Consider the following 15,899-nt stretch of genomic DNA (forward strand, 5'->3'; position numbering starts at 1 on the left):
AGTGTAAATGAGGCACTGGCCCAGCAAGCTCAGTCTGCCCTCAGCCAGCCAGCCTCCCTCCTTAAACCAACCAGGGGGGTGACTCTGACTATCACTGTTGGTCCCCTTGCCTTCTGCCCTACTAGTCCCAAGGGGCACCATCCACCTCTGTTCCAAATAGTGTGCATTTCAAGAATGTTTGCACTGTCTCCTGGTCCGCTGCATTTTGCTCTCTTGCAGGGCTCATTACAAACTGATTCTATGCCACAGCCACATTGATAAAGAAAAAACCCAAAAACACTTTATATGTGTTATAACACTGTGATACCAGATGGCGCTGTGGATTCCCATCTTTCGCCAACGGGATTTTCCTTTAAGAAGTCTACAACGTGTTTAATTGAATCACTTTTTTGATGTGTCTGGATCTAGCCTCTGTTTCTTAAGGTGATGGTATCCTTTCCAAACATCATGGAGGGAAATCCTGAGTTTGATTTACAAAGAGGTTTCTGCATTGCTGGAGTTGTTGAAACCAACCACCACCACCTCCCAAGACTAAAAATGTGTTCAATCACATTAACTGCTGAAGCTATATTGTCACATTTGTCCCAAAGCCAGGATGGACACACTGCATTTATTCCCTATATGCCTATCTTGACACCACATTTCTGTCAGTCTGTTCTGTTGGTGTACTTGGCCAAATTGGAGTACTGCTCTAGTACACATTGTAATGACTGGTCTTTGCTAAAAAGCCAGAACTTGCAGAGAAATGTGTTGTTAAGTTGGCAGACTGTATAGAGTGAGAAAAATATGCCCATGATGTGACACCAGCATTCTGGGGGAAAGGCAGTTCACACAACCATTTCTCCATCTGACACATTGATTCAAAGGATCCACTTCGGGAGCATGAAGTGATTTGCACCATAGTTCCTACAAAGACAAGCTGTACACAGGGAGTGGTGCAGAAGTGGCTGATTTGGGCAGAAACCTCAAAAGCTACATTCCAATATCTGAAGTTGCAGCTGGCTGCCTTTACCACCACCCTGCCCTGGCAAGCTGCAGTGGCAACACCCAACCTCATATGCTATGCCTGCTGGGAAAAGGCAAGGAACCAAACACGTTGTTGTTGTTGTTTTAAAGACTCAGTCTGCTCTTAACCTTTGTGAGAGCAAGCTGTTTACTTGGAGCTGTCCATGGTCCTGCAACTTCTGGGCTGCCTTCCTCGGAGGATTCTGGTATCAGATGCAGAATCTTAGAGTAGGAAGTGACCCCAAGGGTCATCTAGGCCAATGCTTTGCAATGCATATTGCAATCTTTTGCCCAATGTAGGGCTTGAATCCACGACCCTGAAATTAAGAGTCTCATGCTCTACAGACTGAGCATGAACAAGGCAATTACCAAGTTATGCCAATAAACTCACTACTCACAGGTTGTTGGTGGATATGTTTTATTTGTTAGCTTTTAATAAAAGGAAGAGCTATTCATTGATACCAGCTGCTGCATAAAAAATCCCCAGAGAAGTGTTGTGGTAGAACTGAAAAAATCATTCCTCCTTTCTTTTTATTGAAGGAATTTTTGAACCCATTTTGCTCCAGGCTGGAATGAGGAAGATAGAAGGCATGAGAATGGAATTAATAACAACAAGAAGTATTACAAATTATTCTGCAGAAAGAAACATGCAAGTTTTGCCACCTTATACACATACAAGAATGCATTTCTGCACACAGTTATCTGAGAGTAGTGCCTTCGGAGGGCCACTTTCAGGTAGCAGATGGGGCCAGAAACAAAAGTGGGCAGAGAAAAAAATATGTGTAAATGTTACCTTTGTCTACTAATATACACGTACTCACACACCCATCTCTGTTCTCCACCCAGATAAGCAAGAAGCATGCCAGGTGCAGGCAGGAGTCTGAAGGGTGGGCAGAGGAGCCAGAGGAGCAGGAGGATGATCAAGGGGAAGAGGCCGGTGATTTGTGGGGTTCTGTACCACCCATGTGGCAGAGGGAAGAAGAAGTCAGAAATGGGAGAAAAGGAGGCAGGGAAGAGTTACAGGAAGGCACAGAGGTGGAAGAGACAGAGGCAGAGACAGCTAGGTCATTAGAATCTCCTCTGCTTCTTCCCTTGCTGTCTCCAAGGACAAGGAGGGGTTTAAAGGGACAGGAGCAGCTGGAGCTGTAGTACAGGAGTTGTGTATGCTTGGGACAAGGCATCATCAGAGTTCAAGGATGTAGTCTAGGCAGGCAAAATGACTTAAGGAGGGTACACAGCAGCACAGTTTCAGAGTGTGGCTTAGGGAAAATCCTGAGGGCCAGATAGAGAGGCTGAGGGGGTGTGCACACATTGCCATTTCAGGCTTGAGGTGCTCAATCCCTTCATTGCATCCATAGAAACAAACTCCTGTTTCAGCCATTTCATGCTGGAATGTCTCTCTGAGGAAACTTTTATATAACTAAGCTATTTCACAAGAATGTCAGGTGTAAGAATGAGCAAGATAGGTAGGATTCTACTAGTTTGCTTAGTATGAATACATTTGCTCCTGTTTTCTAATGCTTCGGCCAATGAGCACTTGTATTTTACAAGCAATGTTGCAGCTTTTTAAACTTTAGACTACCTGTATTGAAGTTCTGATTGCGGTGCACCCAATATTACCTCTTCCCTATGGTGTAATATTTGACTGCCTTACACCAACTATTTGACCTTATTACACCAACATTTCTGACCTGCGTTTTCATGAGATTTGAAGAAAAAGAGAAACAACTTACTAGGCGTGCAGCTTTCACCTCCTGCAGAGATCCTGTTGGAATTGTGGTGAAGAAAGATTTGTGCACCGCTGTGTGTTTCTCAATATCTTTGGGAGAAGTGGTGGGTGATTTGAGTGGTGTTTTCCCAGGCGTTGGGCGAGGCAAGCTGCTGTCAGCTGTAGGTGACATTTCCTCACTTCTGAAATGAGTAGTGGCAACATTTGGGGATGGTGTACTTGCTCTGGCAAACATACGTGCCCGCTTCTGAGATCTGAGAGAGGTAGTGAGAGCAGAAGCTGCCTCTGTGTTCAATTGATCTTCTGGTGGTGGCGGCAAATTTCTGGGTGGTGATCTGGGCGCTGAATCAGGAGGCACCATGCCAGGTGGTGATGTGGGCACTGTTTTCTCCAATGGCGGCTGAGATGTCAGAGGTGAAATTTCTTGATCTCCAGAATTAGTAGACTCAGGCAAAGGTGTTTCTGAAGCTGCAGCAGTGGAAACTTTGCCTTCTTCTTTTCCCTTTCCAAAACGTTTCCTGGAAACATTTAGTGATGGCTTAAAAGCTCTGGCAAACAGAGGTGTGCGCCTCTGAGATTTGAGCGATGTGGTAGGTGCAGAACTCAGCTCTGTTTCATCAGTGGCTGATGTTCTCTCAGAGGTTGGACTGTCATTAGTCACAGGTGAAATTTCCTTACTTCTAAAATGAGTCATTGAATGCTTTGGAGGAGGCTTGGTGCTGTTTATCTCTTGTGGTGTATGGATGGAAACAGATTTTCCAGGCTGCATTTTTTCCACTGATGATTTCAAAATCCCTTTGGGTGATTTTGATTGTTCCCCATCATCACTTGGTGATGGCGCAGCAGATGTTTGAGGGGTTATGTCTGATGGAGATACCATCAGTGCAGTATCTTTCTTATCTTTGATTCTTTTCCTAGGTTTAGTTGCTGAAGGGGAAATGGGTGGTGGTGATTTTGGTGGTGGTGGTGGTGGTGATGGCGATTCCACAGTGGTCTGGGGTGATACACTGCTATGGTGTGATTTTTCTTCATTTTCAGGTGTAACTGTTATATTACCAGCTGCATCTACCTTGGTATGATCACCTGCATGTTCCTTAGTGTCTGATACAGGGGGCTTCTTTTTCTTCCAACAAGGCAACTTGTGCCAGAATTTCTTTTTCTCCTCTGACTTGCTTGAATCTGCTTTCTCGGAGTTCTCTAAGGCTTGGTTCTGGCTTGGTTCTAGAGATGGTTCTAGAGATGGTTCATCAGATTCACCTGGAGCAATTGCCTTGGGTGGTTCAGTGGTGGGGATTTTAAAGTCTAGTTGCACATGTCCTGGTGCTAGCGGTACGTTGACTCGCTGAAAGGCAACAATCAAATTGCATGTTAGTAATTGTGACACAGAGAGAGTGGGATTGAGATAAGGAGAGAATCCATGGACAGCTGCAGACCCTCCAACTCTCTCATACCAAATATCTCTTGTTCCGCGGCCACGTTCACACCTCCTTCATTTATCAGGGTAGAAAACTCTACTCTAGCTGCACAAAGCTATACTGCATTCATTCATTTGCAGTGGCACATCTGGGGCTTCAAGAAAACCAAGATGTTCATTCTTTTGTTCTTTTGGCTAAAGATATGCTTCAAAAAACCTCTCATAACTGCTGTACAATCTGTTATAAAAATGAGCTTCATCAGCATGAGAAGTGGCAGACAGTGCAGAACATGGCACCTTACTGCTTATGGGTGTGCATCAGTGCGGATGTACATTAGGGGCAAGATGCACCCATCTCCATAACTTAGATATTTAACTTCCATAGATCAGGGGTACGGGGATTTAACCACTGTTTTTATCTAGCAAATCACACAAACAATACTTTAACAAAGCATCCCTAAAAGCCAGTGTTATATCAGTGGGAGAACGAGAGCTGACTTTAGAGAATTGGCACAGCTGACATGTGTGTGTTCAGTATAAATCTGGCAGCAAAGTTGGTGATCTCATGTGACTTGGACCCATAAACTTATGTTAGGCCATTGTAGATAGGACAAGAGCCAACAAGAGTGAGAGGGCAAATGGGCAGAGTGGTGCAGGTGGTGACATTATGCCACCCTCCACCCTAAGGTTCCAGGGTGGGTTGCAAATTAAAATGCAATATCAAAAACAATTTAAAATAACTTGGAATCACAAAAATAAAGTTGGTCTTAAAATTATACACCTCATGTGTCAAAAGCCAGGGTTAAAGAGGTGTTTCTTCAGCATTTGCCAGAAGCTGTACAATAAAGGTGCCAGATGCACTTTTGTAGGGAGGGTCTTCCACAGCTTTGCGGCTGCCACAAGAAAGGCTTTCTCTTAGGGTCCCCCACAAACCTCTGAAGGTGATGGAACTACCAAGAGGTTACCCTCTGCTGATCACAGCATACAAGAGGAATTATAGGGAAGCAGGGAGACTTTCATATATTGGAGGCCCAAGGAAGAATCTTTGGCTCTGGACTTTTTGATTGTAATACAGTATGTGTTGCTTCACTTAGTTCAAAATGTGGCAAGTTACCCTTCTGGTGTCCTCTTCACCAGCTTGGATCTTTGTTGAATTTCTCCAACATGGAAGGCCATTGCTAAGGATTGAAAGGATGCACACAACCCATCTGGGCTTCTATAATGTGAGTGTAGTTCTAATTGCAATCATTTTTTATACAGCTACTATGGACTACAATGCCCACGATGCGGTGCATTCTCACAAAAAAGTACATGTCAAAACATCCAGTCAGCAGAATATAAAATATATACATTGAAATGTCACAGGTCACGTGGATTTTGCATTGAACTTCCTGGCTCTGTAAGCAGATTTCACCATGCTATTCTGTTGGCAGTTTTGTACCTTTCAGGGTTTTTTGTAGATCACTCCCTTAATGGCAGGGGACCTTTGGCCCTTCAGGTCCTGCTCCTATCAGACTTAGCCAGCATGGTCAGTGGTCATGGATGACAGGAGTTGTAGTCCAACAACATCCATAAGAGCAAAGGTTCCTCAACTATGTTGTAGCAGATATGACACATCTTTTATATTGAAACCAATATACCCATATGGCTTTGACAACTTCTAAAATACTTGAATACTAAACTAAACTAAAATAAAATAGAGTTTTGTCTTTATCAATTTCAATGCATTGCCCCTCCTAATATTGCACTTTATTAAAAATTCTTGTCTTATTAATTGCCTGGAGGAATTCTGCTTACCTTTAAAGCAGAAGGCCTTGATCTTGTTTTGGTACCAGGTCGTACTGGCTTTGGAAAGTCCAGAGGAAAGCTTAGGCTGACTCGTGGCTTTAGTATGGCATTATAGCACTCAATATCTGAAATATAGATAGAAATAAGAAAGACGTTTGAGGGAGAGGGGAACCCAACAACACAATGGTAAAGAGTGGTTTCAATGAATTCACCTATGAGTTCAGTTCTTAACAGCTGCTTAAAAGGACAGCATAAGAATAGCCCTACTGAATCAGGTCAATTGTGATCTAGACCACCATCTTAATCTCAGTGGCCAACTTATGTGGAGCCCAAAGGCAGGACCTGAGCGCAGCAGCCCTCTCCTCACTTGTGAGGAACTAGCACTGTGAGCAACTGGCATTCAGAGGCATATTGCCTCCAACCGTGCAGGCGCAACATAGTCATAATGGCTAGTAGTGCCATTGGTAGCTTTCTCACCCTGAATTGTCTAATCCTCTATTGCAGTGTTTCTCAAACTTTCTTCTCTGAGCCACAGTTTCTGAATAAGAGTTTGCTCATCCCGCACTGAATTTTTTATTGCTAAGAAATGCGTTGGAGAACAGAAGGTAACAATTCCTAGCAGTGTTTTGATTTATAATGCAGAATACAGCTACTTTATAATATGATCATGGGACACCCTGAAAGCATAAAACAATGCAGCTAACATAAGAACAGGAACCATTCCCCAAATATTATTTATTTTATTATTTATTTATCAGACTTACATATTCTGCCCTTCATTGCAAGATCTAAGGGCGGCTCACAAGATAAAAATGCAAGGTAAAGGCAAAAATAAATCATTAATAATCAAAACAACCAAAACAACCCCCTCTGGCCACCATGCTCTCATGGAGAAAAATGGGACACTTGCGGGTTATACACCTGTGCAGGTCTGTCTAGCACAGCAGTTCTCAACCTGTGGGTCCCCAGAAGTTGTTGGACTACAACTCTCATCATCCCTGAGCTCTGGCCTTGCTAGCTAGAGGTGATGGGAGTTGTAGTTCAACAACATCTGGCGACCCACAGGTTGAGAAAGGCTGGTCTAGCAATATTGGATCTTTCAGGTTAAATGTGTGTTTTGATGCATTAATCTGAGAGTCTGGCTCCACCTACTACTGGGTTGAAACAGTTTCCCACCTTTGCTTTAAATCCCATATTCATTGAATGCTGTGAGGAAACACCAGATTCATTTCCCTAAACTACAAGTGGGAAATAATAAACGGCTCATTTTCATAAATCTTCACTGGGCTCTTGAGAATAAATACAAGTGCTGACAGTCAGCTGGAGATATTGGTAGGGTGGGCTGTGTGTCTTAATGAGTCTGGTCTCAATGCTGTTGGACTACAACTTGCAGCAGCCCAAATCAGTGGGCTAATTTCGAGGGAAGATGAGTGATGTAGTCCAAAAGATCTGGAGGGCACTGGATTGGGGAATACAGTGGTACCTTGGGTTACATACGCTTCAGGTTACAGACTCTGCTAACCCAGAAATATTACCTCGGGTTAAGAACTTTGCTTCAGGATGAGAACAGAAATCATGCAGTAGCGGCACAGTGGCAGCAGGAGGCCCCATTAGCTAAAGTGGTGCTTCAGGTTAAGAACAGACCTCCAGAACGAATTAAGTTCTTAACCCGAGGTACCACTGTACTCATCTAAATAGTCAGAATTTCTTTACCACTCCCTCTCTATCCTACAAGATAAAGAACATTTCTTAAGTGTGTGCCCTGCCCTGCAAAGCAAACTCTCTGATCGGATGTTCACTTTCATACCTGGAATGTATTTTTCATAAAGTGGAGATCCTCTATATTTACTACAAGAGAAAAACAACAACAGAGAGAGGCATTGTCATATAGACTGTTTTACCAATTCTAAAGACATTATCCTTTTTTCAGTTTTAAAATATTATTATTATTAACAGGTACAAGGTAAAAAGGTTAAGGTAAAGGAGCCCTGGACAGTTAAGTCCAGTGGAATTCAACTGTGGGACGTGGCGCGCATCTTGCTTTCAGGCCAAGGGAGCCGGAGTTTGTCCACAGACAGCTTTCTGGGTAATGTGGCCAGCATGACTAAACCGCTTCTGGTACACCATGACAGAAGCCAGAGTGCATGGAAATGCCATTTACCTTTCCGCTGCAGCGGTACCTATTTATCTACTTGCACTGGCATGCTTTTAAACTGCCATAAGTGTATGCCTTAGAACTGGCTTCCTCAACCTCGGCCCTCCAGATGTTCTGAGACTACAGTTTGCAGCATCCCTGACCACTGGTCCTGCTAGCTAGGGATCATGGGAGTTGTAGGCCAAAAACATCTGGAGGGCCGAGGCTGAGGAAGCCTACCTTAGAACAACCTTCATTTGGGAACTGAATAGATATAGAATGATTGAGTTACGTTCCTAAACAATAATATTGTTATAATTTATTTCTAATATCCCACTCATCTGACTGGGTTACCTCAGCCAATCTGAGTGACTTCCAACAAAATATAAAAGAACACAAGAAAACGTCAAACATTAAAAGCTTCCTGAAACAGGGCTGCCTTCAGATGTCTATGAAAAGTCAAATAAATGAGTGCTTATCTCTACAAAGGTTCAGTGAGATCTTCTCTTTTCTGTAGTAGCAGTTTATGAATTCTGTCCACCACCTCGACCCCCCACCCCCGTCATCCTAATTATCTACCGTTTCAACACTCATCCTGGTAACCAAAACAGAAGTCAGGTGGGATTTATTCTAAAGACCTGGTTGTATGCAAAATCCCTTTGGATACCTTGGAGCCTGCGGCAAGTTGAATAGAGAAGAAATTACTTATTTGGTGTACATATTCCAGAACATCAGTGTGTCTGGGCATGAGTCATTTAGATAAGTGAAAACAAAATAAGCACCTATTGGCCATTTGAAATGAAAATACAATTAAAGGCTGCAAGGTCTCGTTCATATTTACTACTGCGATACTATTAGCTGGAGAAATATTTAATAATGTTATGGTCATGCAATGAGGACGGAATTTTTTTCCCCTCTAGGCATTTGTTCAGCTGATAGCTAAAGCTGTTTTTTTTTTTTTTTTAAGGAGCACTCATGGCTAGGAGATGCTTTCTAAAATGGCCATTGATGATTGGTTACTGCTAGCTATCAAGCATGCCTCAATTGGTTGGGACCTGGAACCGTGAGATTTATTTATTTATTTATTTGCAGCTGGCTGAAAGGAGGAGTTTCAATGTGGTTTGCTTTTGAGAAACTGACACTATGATGCAGATAGGTAAAGGGACCCCTGATCATTAGGTCCAGTCACGAACGACTCTGGGGTTGCGGCACTCATCTCGCTTTATTGGCCGAGGGAGCCGGTGTACAGCTTCCGGGTAATGTGGCCAGCATGACTAAGCTGCTTCTGGCAAACCAGAGCAGCGCACGGAAATGCCGTTTACCTTCCCACCGGAGTGGTACCTATTTATCTACTTGCACTTGGCCGTGCTTTCGAACTGCTAGATAGGCAGGAGATGGGACCGAGCAACGGGAGCTCATCCCATCGCAGGGATTCAAACCGCCAACCTTCTGATCAGCAAGCCCTAGGCTCTGTGGTTTAACCCACAGCACCACCCGCGTCCCTCTATGATACAGATAAGTACCATCTATTCTGATAGTCAACACACATAGCCCGCCGCTCAACCTTATATTTGTAAATGGATATTACAAAGCAGCATAAGTCTCTTGCTCTCTCCTCAGGAGGAAATTAATCTGGTGCTTGAAACTTTGCTCCCATCTTCCCCCCTGCTAGTGGCAGCACTGAGACTGAGAAGCTGACCCCCCCCACCCCCGGCTGTGCTGACAGCTGTTAGGAAACCCATATTCCTCTCACAGAGCTACATACAATCCCTAGAGTTTCCTGGGAAGAGGGACTGGCTGTTAAACCACTTGGCAAACTGTAGCCCTATGAGGGGAACAGGGGTCTCCTAACAACCCTCAGACCCCTAACAAACTACAGTTCCCAGGATTCATTGGGGGAAGTCCATGATGACTTCAAGTGGTTACAGGGTGATGGGGCCTAATACATACCCTCCAACATTTCTCCAATGAAAATATAGACGTCCCATTCCATAATGATAATTTTACTATTTATACCCCACAAATCTTTTTGGGTTGCCCAGCACTCTGGGCAGCTTCCAACATATATAAAAACATAATTATTTTTTTTAAAAAACCCTTCACTATACAGAATTTCCTTCAGGCAGCTCAGGACTTGGATAGTGTATCTCCAAACCCTCCAACATTTCTCCCATGAAAATCCTATGGGACATCCTAAAGAAAAGCGGGACATTCTGGGATCAAATCAGAAACCAAGATGGCTTCTCTAAATCAGGGACATCCCTGGAAAATAGGGACACTTGGAGGGTCTGCTAATATATAATGTAATGTATGCTGGCAAGGTTGCATTGTTAGATAATTATAGAACAGCTGCAGGGAACTTCTTTCAATGCAAAGGAAACATTTCGTCGTCATCAACCCTGAAGGTGACACATGTTAGTGGTGGGAATGACCAAAGGGAGTAACAAATGTGAATCTTGCCACTGTACAATGGGCTGCTTTCTTCACACTCACCGGCCTCTCTCTCTGTACCATCCAGGCAAGGAAGAGACAATATTAGAGTTACAGGATGCATTCTAGCCAGGCAAAAATGCTCAAGGAGGGTATGAAGAAGATGTGGTGAGGGATGTGGCCTGAGGAGAGTCTCAAGGGCCAAATAGAAATGCTTGTAGGGCCACATTTGATCCCCCAGGCCTGAGGTTTCCCACCCCTGTAATAAAATACTATATTTCCCATTTTCATCTTCTCTTATTTCCACTGCATTCATCAGCATATTTTGTTTGGGCGGGGGAGCAAAGTTAGGATGGAGGATTACAACTCTGGTGGGACCAGCAGAATTGATAGAAAGAGCTGAAGAATGATTTTTGTTACTTTCATAATTCTTCCCGCCCCCCCCCTAAAACTTTGAAATGATTTTTCTCAACAGCTTTTAAAACATTTGAAAAGGTGTCTGTCTTTTTTCCCTCTTTTTGTGGCCTTGTTTCATTTCTTCCCTTGTTAATTAAACCATTCATCCAAAACAGGCATGGAAGAGAAAGATCTAATTTATGGACCTAGCCCAGTGAAAAGAAACAAAATTGAAGAATAAGCTGGACTGTTTAGAGGATTTATTACAACTGTGGTTGAAAGCCTTTTGAATAAGCTTGAGTGGGAGACCTGCAAAATGTGGCAACTTAATATTGCATCAAGGAGATGAGGGTAATGAGCTGGATCCTTGAAACAGAGGTAGGAGCAATTATTTGAGTTGCAAAGCTTCCTCTGGCATACAGATGGTCCTATTCTGCATTACTAAGACCACAATAAGAGTATGCAGGATCAGGCCAGTGGCACATCTAGTCCAGCATGCTGTTCTCAATGGTGGCCATTGATTATGATTAATCACATGGCCCTGGAGGGGGGGGAGAAGTTTTGTGCAGGATTCACTTTTACTAACCCGCTGAAAATGTCGCGGGAAAATGTAGGGGCCTTGTTTTAAATGTGTGCCTGTTTATGAAGCTCATCTCCAACATCTGGCCCATGGGGTGATGCAGGTAATTCACTCCACCCTATGAGTCACCATTTTGTACCTGGCTCTGGTTCTGGTTCTGGTCTGCTCAAAAATAAAATAAAAATAAAAATCCCTGAAGTAGTTTCTGCAAAATCAGTTTTTCTGCCCGACCCTGAATGGATTGCAGGTGGGAGCAGGTTGCACATGAGTGCACATGCATTGCCTTTTAAATAAATAAATCTGGAAACTCCACTTGTCTCAATCCAGCATCACTTCTTTCTTCGGACAAATATTTCTATATCCAGTGCATAGATCAAAATGTGCAACACAATGGCTTTCCCAGTTCAAGGCAAGCAAGTTGAGGAAGCTGAGTTCATATCCTTTGGGGCAGTGGTCATTGCTGCCTATTGGGACTGGCAGGACAGAAGGCACGGAGGCCAACAGTAGGTGGCGCCAAAGTCAATGACAGCCAGAACCACCCTATGACTTTCTGTAAGTAAAGGTGCAGATTGGGGGGGTGGGGGGGTGGGCAGCAAACTGAATGTGATGGGGGAGAAGGAAATGATCCTGGAATTGCTTTGTGAATTTGTGCCCTGTTAACAGCTGTAATTGGGGCTGGAGCATAACTTAGATTACCTGACATGCTGGTCTACCTCGGATGTCTGCTCTAAGTTCTTGGCTGGAAGGTGTTTGGCATTGGCTGGAACATTCTGGACATTGGCTGGAAGGTGGCGAGTATTAGTTCCCTCTGAATGAACTTTCTGGTTGTTTGCAGGTGTTTGACTGAAAAGACATTGAGAGAGGATTAGGGATGGGCATGTTAGCCCTAACCCCCTCAACATTCCCAGCAGCCTCAAGCACTGGGCAGAAGGTCCAGAGAAGGAGGATTTGCATGTGCATCTGAAAGAGAATCGCAATTGTGTGGGCTTTCCAGTGATGGGGAGGAGTCCTTGCTTGTTGCATTCCTTACATACTTCTACACATTCAAATGGGGGGCGGGAGGGGCTCCAAATGCTGTTGGATTCCAACTCTCTCAGAAAGCATGGATGATAATTATGGATGGTGGGGGTTGTCACACAAAAGCATTGGGAATGGGGCATTGCTCCCCCATCCTTGCACCAAAAAAGCAACAACCCAAAAACTTTGGTGCCCTTTGTCATGTGTGAAGCACCTTATACTAGATCTATTACAGGGGTCAGCAAACTTTTTCATCAGGGGGCCGGTCCACTGTCCCTCAGACCTTGTGGGGGGCCAGACTATATTTTGAAAAAATAAATGTCTGAATGAATTCCTATGCCCCACAAATAACCCAGAGATGCATTTTAAATAAAAGCACAAATTCTACTCATGTAAAAACACGCTGGTTCCCAGACTGCCTGTAGACCGGATTTAGAAGGCAATTGGGCTGGATCCGGCCCCTGGGCCTTAGTTTGCCTACCCATGATCTATAAAAAAAACTCTTCATTTCTTGGGCAGATTATACTTTGACAACAATTCAGGACCAGCTTTGCTCAAGAAAGGGTGGTTGGTTTTGTTTTTTAAAAATTATCTCCATTAAAGCCATTTTTCCTGACTACAGTGGTAACTCGGGTTACAGATCCTTCAGGTTACAGATGCTTCAGGTTGCAGACTCCGCTAACCCAGAAATATTGCCTCGGGTTAAGAACTTTGCTTCTGGATGAGAACAGAAATCAGGCGGCGGCACAGCAGCAGCAGGAGGCCCCATTAGCTAAAGTGGTACCTCAGGTTAAGCACAGTTTCAGGTTAAGAACAGACCTCCAGAATGAATTAAGTTCTTAACCCGAGGTACCACTGTACTTCAGAGTGAGACAGCAAAGTTTCTTTCATTGGCCTGGCTGAGATCAAATACTATCTGGTTCTTCCCTCCCATAAGTGCCTGCTGCAACAACTACACTTGTAACAGTATGAAAGAGCTAGTACCTGACCTTTCTGATTTGCATCTTCCTTACCTCATTCTATTTTTACTGTATCCTGACTCTTAGATGATAATCCACTCTGGTCCCATTAGCACTCTTCATTTAACACAGTAGCATACCACTTTAAACAGCTTAGCTTCCCCTGAAGACTCTTGGGGACTGTGGTTCTCTGAGTGGTTCACCAGTCGATTCCTCATCCCAGAGAACTCAGAGAACTTTAGTCGTGTGAAGGGAATAGGGGCCTCCAACACCTCTTAGCATCCTTAGCAAATTACAGTTCCTAGGATTCTTTGGGGGAATGCATGATTGCTGAAAGTGGTATGATAATGCTTTAAATATATAGTACAGAAGAGACATATTATAAAGCATCAAGCTCCTGAATGTGTTAGCAGACAGGCAAACAATATCTCTTTCTTTCTATCTGTCTGTCTAGACAGGTGCATAGCGTGATAATATTTAGTCAACTACTGAAGAAATTTTTGCTTAGGAAGGCTTTATCTGCAGTGCACCCAGTCACTTATGGAATATCAATTTTACATCTGATGATTTTTTTCCTGGAGTTTGCTGGTATGCTTTTGTTGTTTTGAGAGCTTGTTGAATTGATTTTATTGCTTTTAGAGCGTGCATTTTTGTGTTTTGTTCTGTTCGATCATATATACTGCTTCAATGGCTTTACACAGTGGAAAAGTCTATAAATTTACATAATTACCTATCCAAGGATTGGAAACATGGTGCCCTCCAGATGTTAGACTACAATTCCCATCAGCCTTAGTGGTAATTGCTGCCCATCGAGACTGACAGGGAGAAGGCACAAAGCCTAACAGTAGGTGGAACCAGAGTCTATGACAGTCAAAGTCACCCCTTGAACAAAGAGGAAGCAGATGGAGGCAGAGCCCCATTCACCCAAATCTATTTAACATGCTTATTTTTAAAAAGCATGTGCAAAAGAATAGCCATGAGAAGAGGCATGTGATCAGATTCAGGTCTAAGATTTGCAGACAGGGAGGGTAACCCTTCACCCACTGCTGTGGTACTGTTGAAGTTTTACCTCCTGTAATTGCTACTTAATCCAGAAGGGAAGCTGCCAACGGCATTGAAGGCAGTATTCTCTTAGAGTGATTAGAGCTTTGGAGTGGAGAACATTTTCACTGAGATTGCAACATGGGTGAAAGGGTTAATTCTCCTTCCTAGGAACTGTAGACCTACTGCTGTAATTGTCATAGTTGTTGTTGTTGTTGTTATTGTTGTTGTTGTTGATCCAACCCTTCAAATGCATGCACATATTCGCTCCTTTCATTTACTCCTGCAGGAGGAAATGTGGAGATGGTAATGATCTTGGAGTTGTTTTGCGAGATTGTGCAAAACACCCTGTTAACAGCTGTGCCTGGGGCTGGAACATAACTTGGCTTACCTGACTTGCTGGTCTGCCTTGGGTGTCTGCTCTAAACTCTTGGCTGGAACATTCTGGGCATTGGCTGGAATGTTCTGGGCATTGGCTGGAAGATGGTGAGTTTTGGCTGGAAGGTGGTGGGTACTGGCTCTCTCTGAACGGACTTTCCAGTTCTTTGCATGTTTTTGCCTGAAAAGACATTGAGAGAAGATTAGTGATGTGCATGCTAGTCCCATCCATAACATTCTCATTGGCTACAGCTTCAGGTTTTCATGCATTGGGCAGAAGGTCCAGAGGGGGGTGGTTTGCATGTTAATCTGAATGAGCTTAGAATCCTCCCCACCATTGGGAATCCCAATTGCATGGGCTTTCCAGTTGTGGGGAGGAGTCCCTGCATGTTCAATTGAACACCCAAAGAATAATTTTTCAAACTTTCATGTTGAAAGTTCAGAGTGGAGCTGGAACCTCCAAGGACATAGTGACCAGGCCAATGTACACCTCTCCGTGCTCCTTACATCAACCTGTGCTCTTTGAACACCTGTATACTGAACTTGTATACTGAACTGGGCACTATACATGGGAATAATAAACTCCATGTGGACTGACACCTTGTCTAGATTTTATTGGTGTTTCCATGTAGCGGATTATCCACATTTCAGAACGATGCCCCGAAGTGCAAGATTATTTCACCTCACCAGCTTGTTCCTTCTAGCCAGACCGGGGGAATTCATTTTTCTGTTTCAGGCATTTCCTTCCCTTTTTGCTGAGGATTCATATTGTGAAGTCATCCTGAAGAAGCCTGAGCAGGAGATGCTGCTGCTGATGTCATAAAGAGACAGAGAAAATGAATGAAGGGGAAGGTTGAGATTCCATTTGGTACAACCCAGATACCATGCTAAGAGGTAGTTCTAGTTAAATCTTACTTACACTCCTTTTTCCTTGTGACTCTTGGTCTTGATATTGTGTGGTGGTTTACTAGAATATCTGCTGCAGCTCTCCAAAGGACAACAGCACATTGCCTCCATTAAACTGCAAG

General features: G+C 43.6%; 1 protein-coding gene across 3 annotated transcripts; it reads right to left on the bottom strand.

Annotated features, from left to right (window-relative positions):
* Positions 1–1,406: 1,406 nt before the first annotated feature.
* On the bottom strand, positions 1,407–15,681 carry LOC309333953 (uncharacterized protein). Of its 3 annotated transcripts, none has more exons than XM_081848041.1 (7): positions 15,362–15,481; positions 14,885–15,052; positions 12,173–12,319; positions 7,744–7,784; positions 5,946–6,061; positions 2,739–4,076; positions 1,407–1,572 (listed from the first exon to the last, which is right to left on the bottom strand). In XM_081848041.1, the coding sequence occupies exons 1-7, from the start codon at positions 15,457–15,459 to the stop codon at positions 1,537–1,539; spliced, it is 1,944 nt and encodes a 647-aa protein (XP_081704167.1). In that variant the 5' UTR covers positions 15,460–15,481; the 3' UTR covers positions 1,407–1,536. The 3 variants fall into 3 exon arrangements, with proteins under 3 accessions (XP_081704167.1, XP_081704165.1, XP_081704166.1); XM_081848039.1 differs by lacking the exon at positions 1,407–1,572 and adding an exon at positions 1,755–1,957; XM_081848040.1 differs by lacking the exons at positions 1,407–1,572; positions 15,362–15,481 and adding exons at positions 1,761–1,957; positions 15,554–15,681.
* Positions 15,682–15,899: the final 218 nt, after the last annotated feature.

This window comes from Podarcis erhardii (genome assembly GCF_964252035.2).
Source record: "Podarcis erhardii genome assembly, chromosome: Z".
NCBI lineage: Eukaryota > Metazoa > Chordata > Lepidosauria > Squamata > Lacertidae > Podarcis > Podarcis erhardii.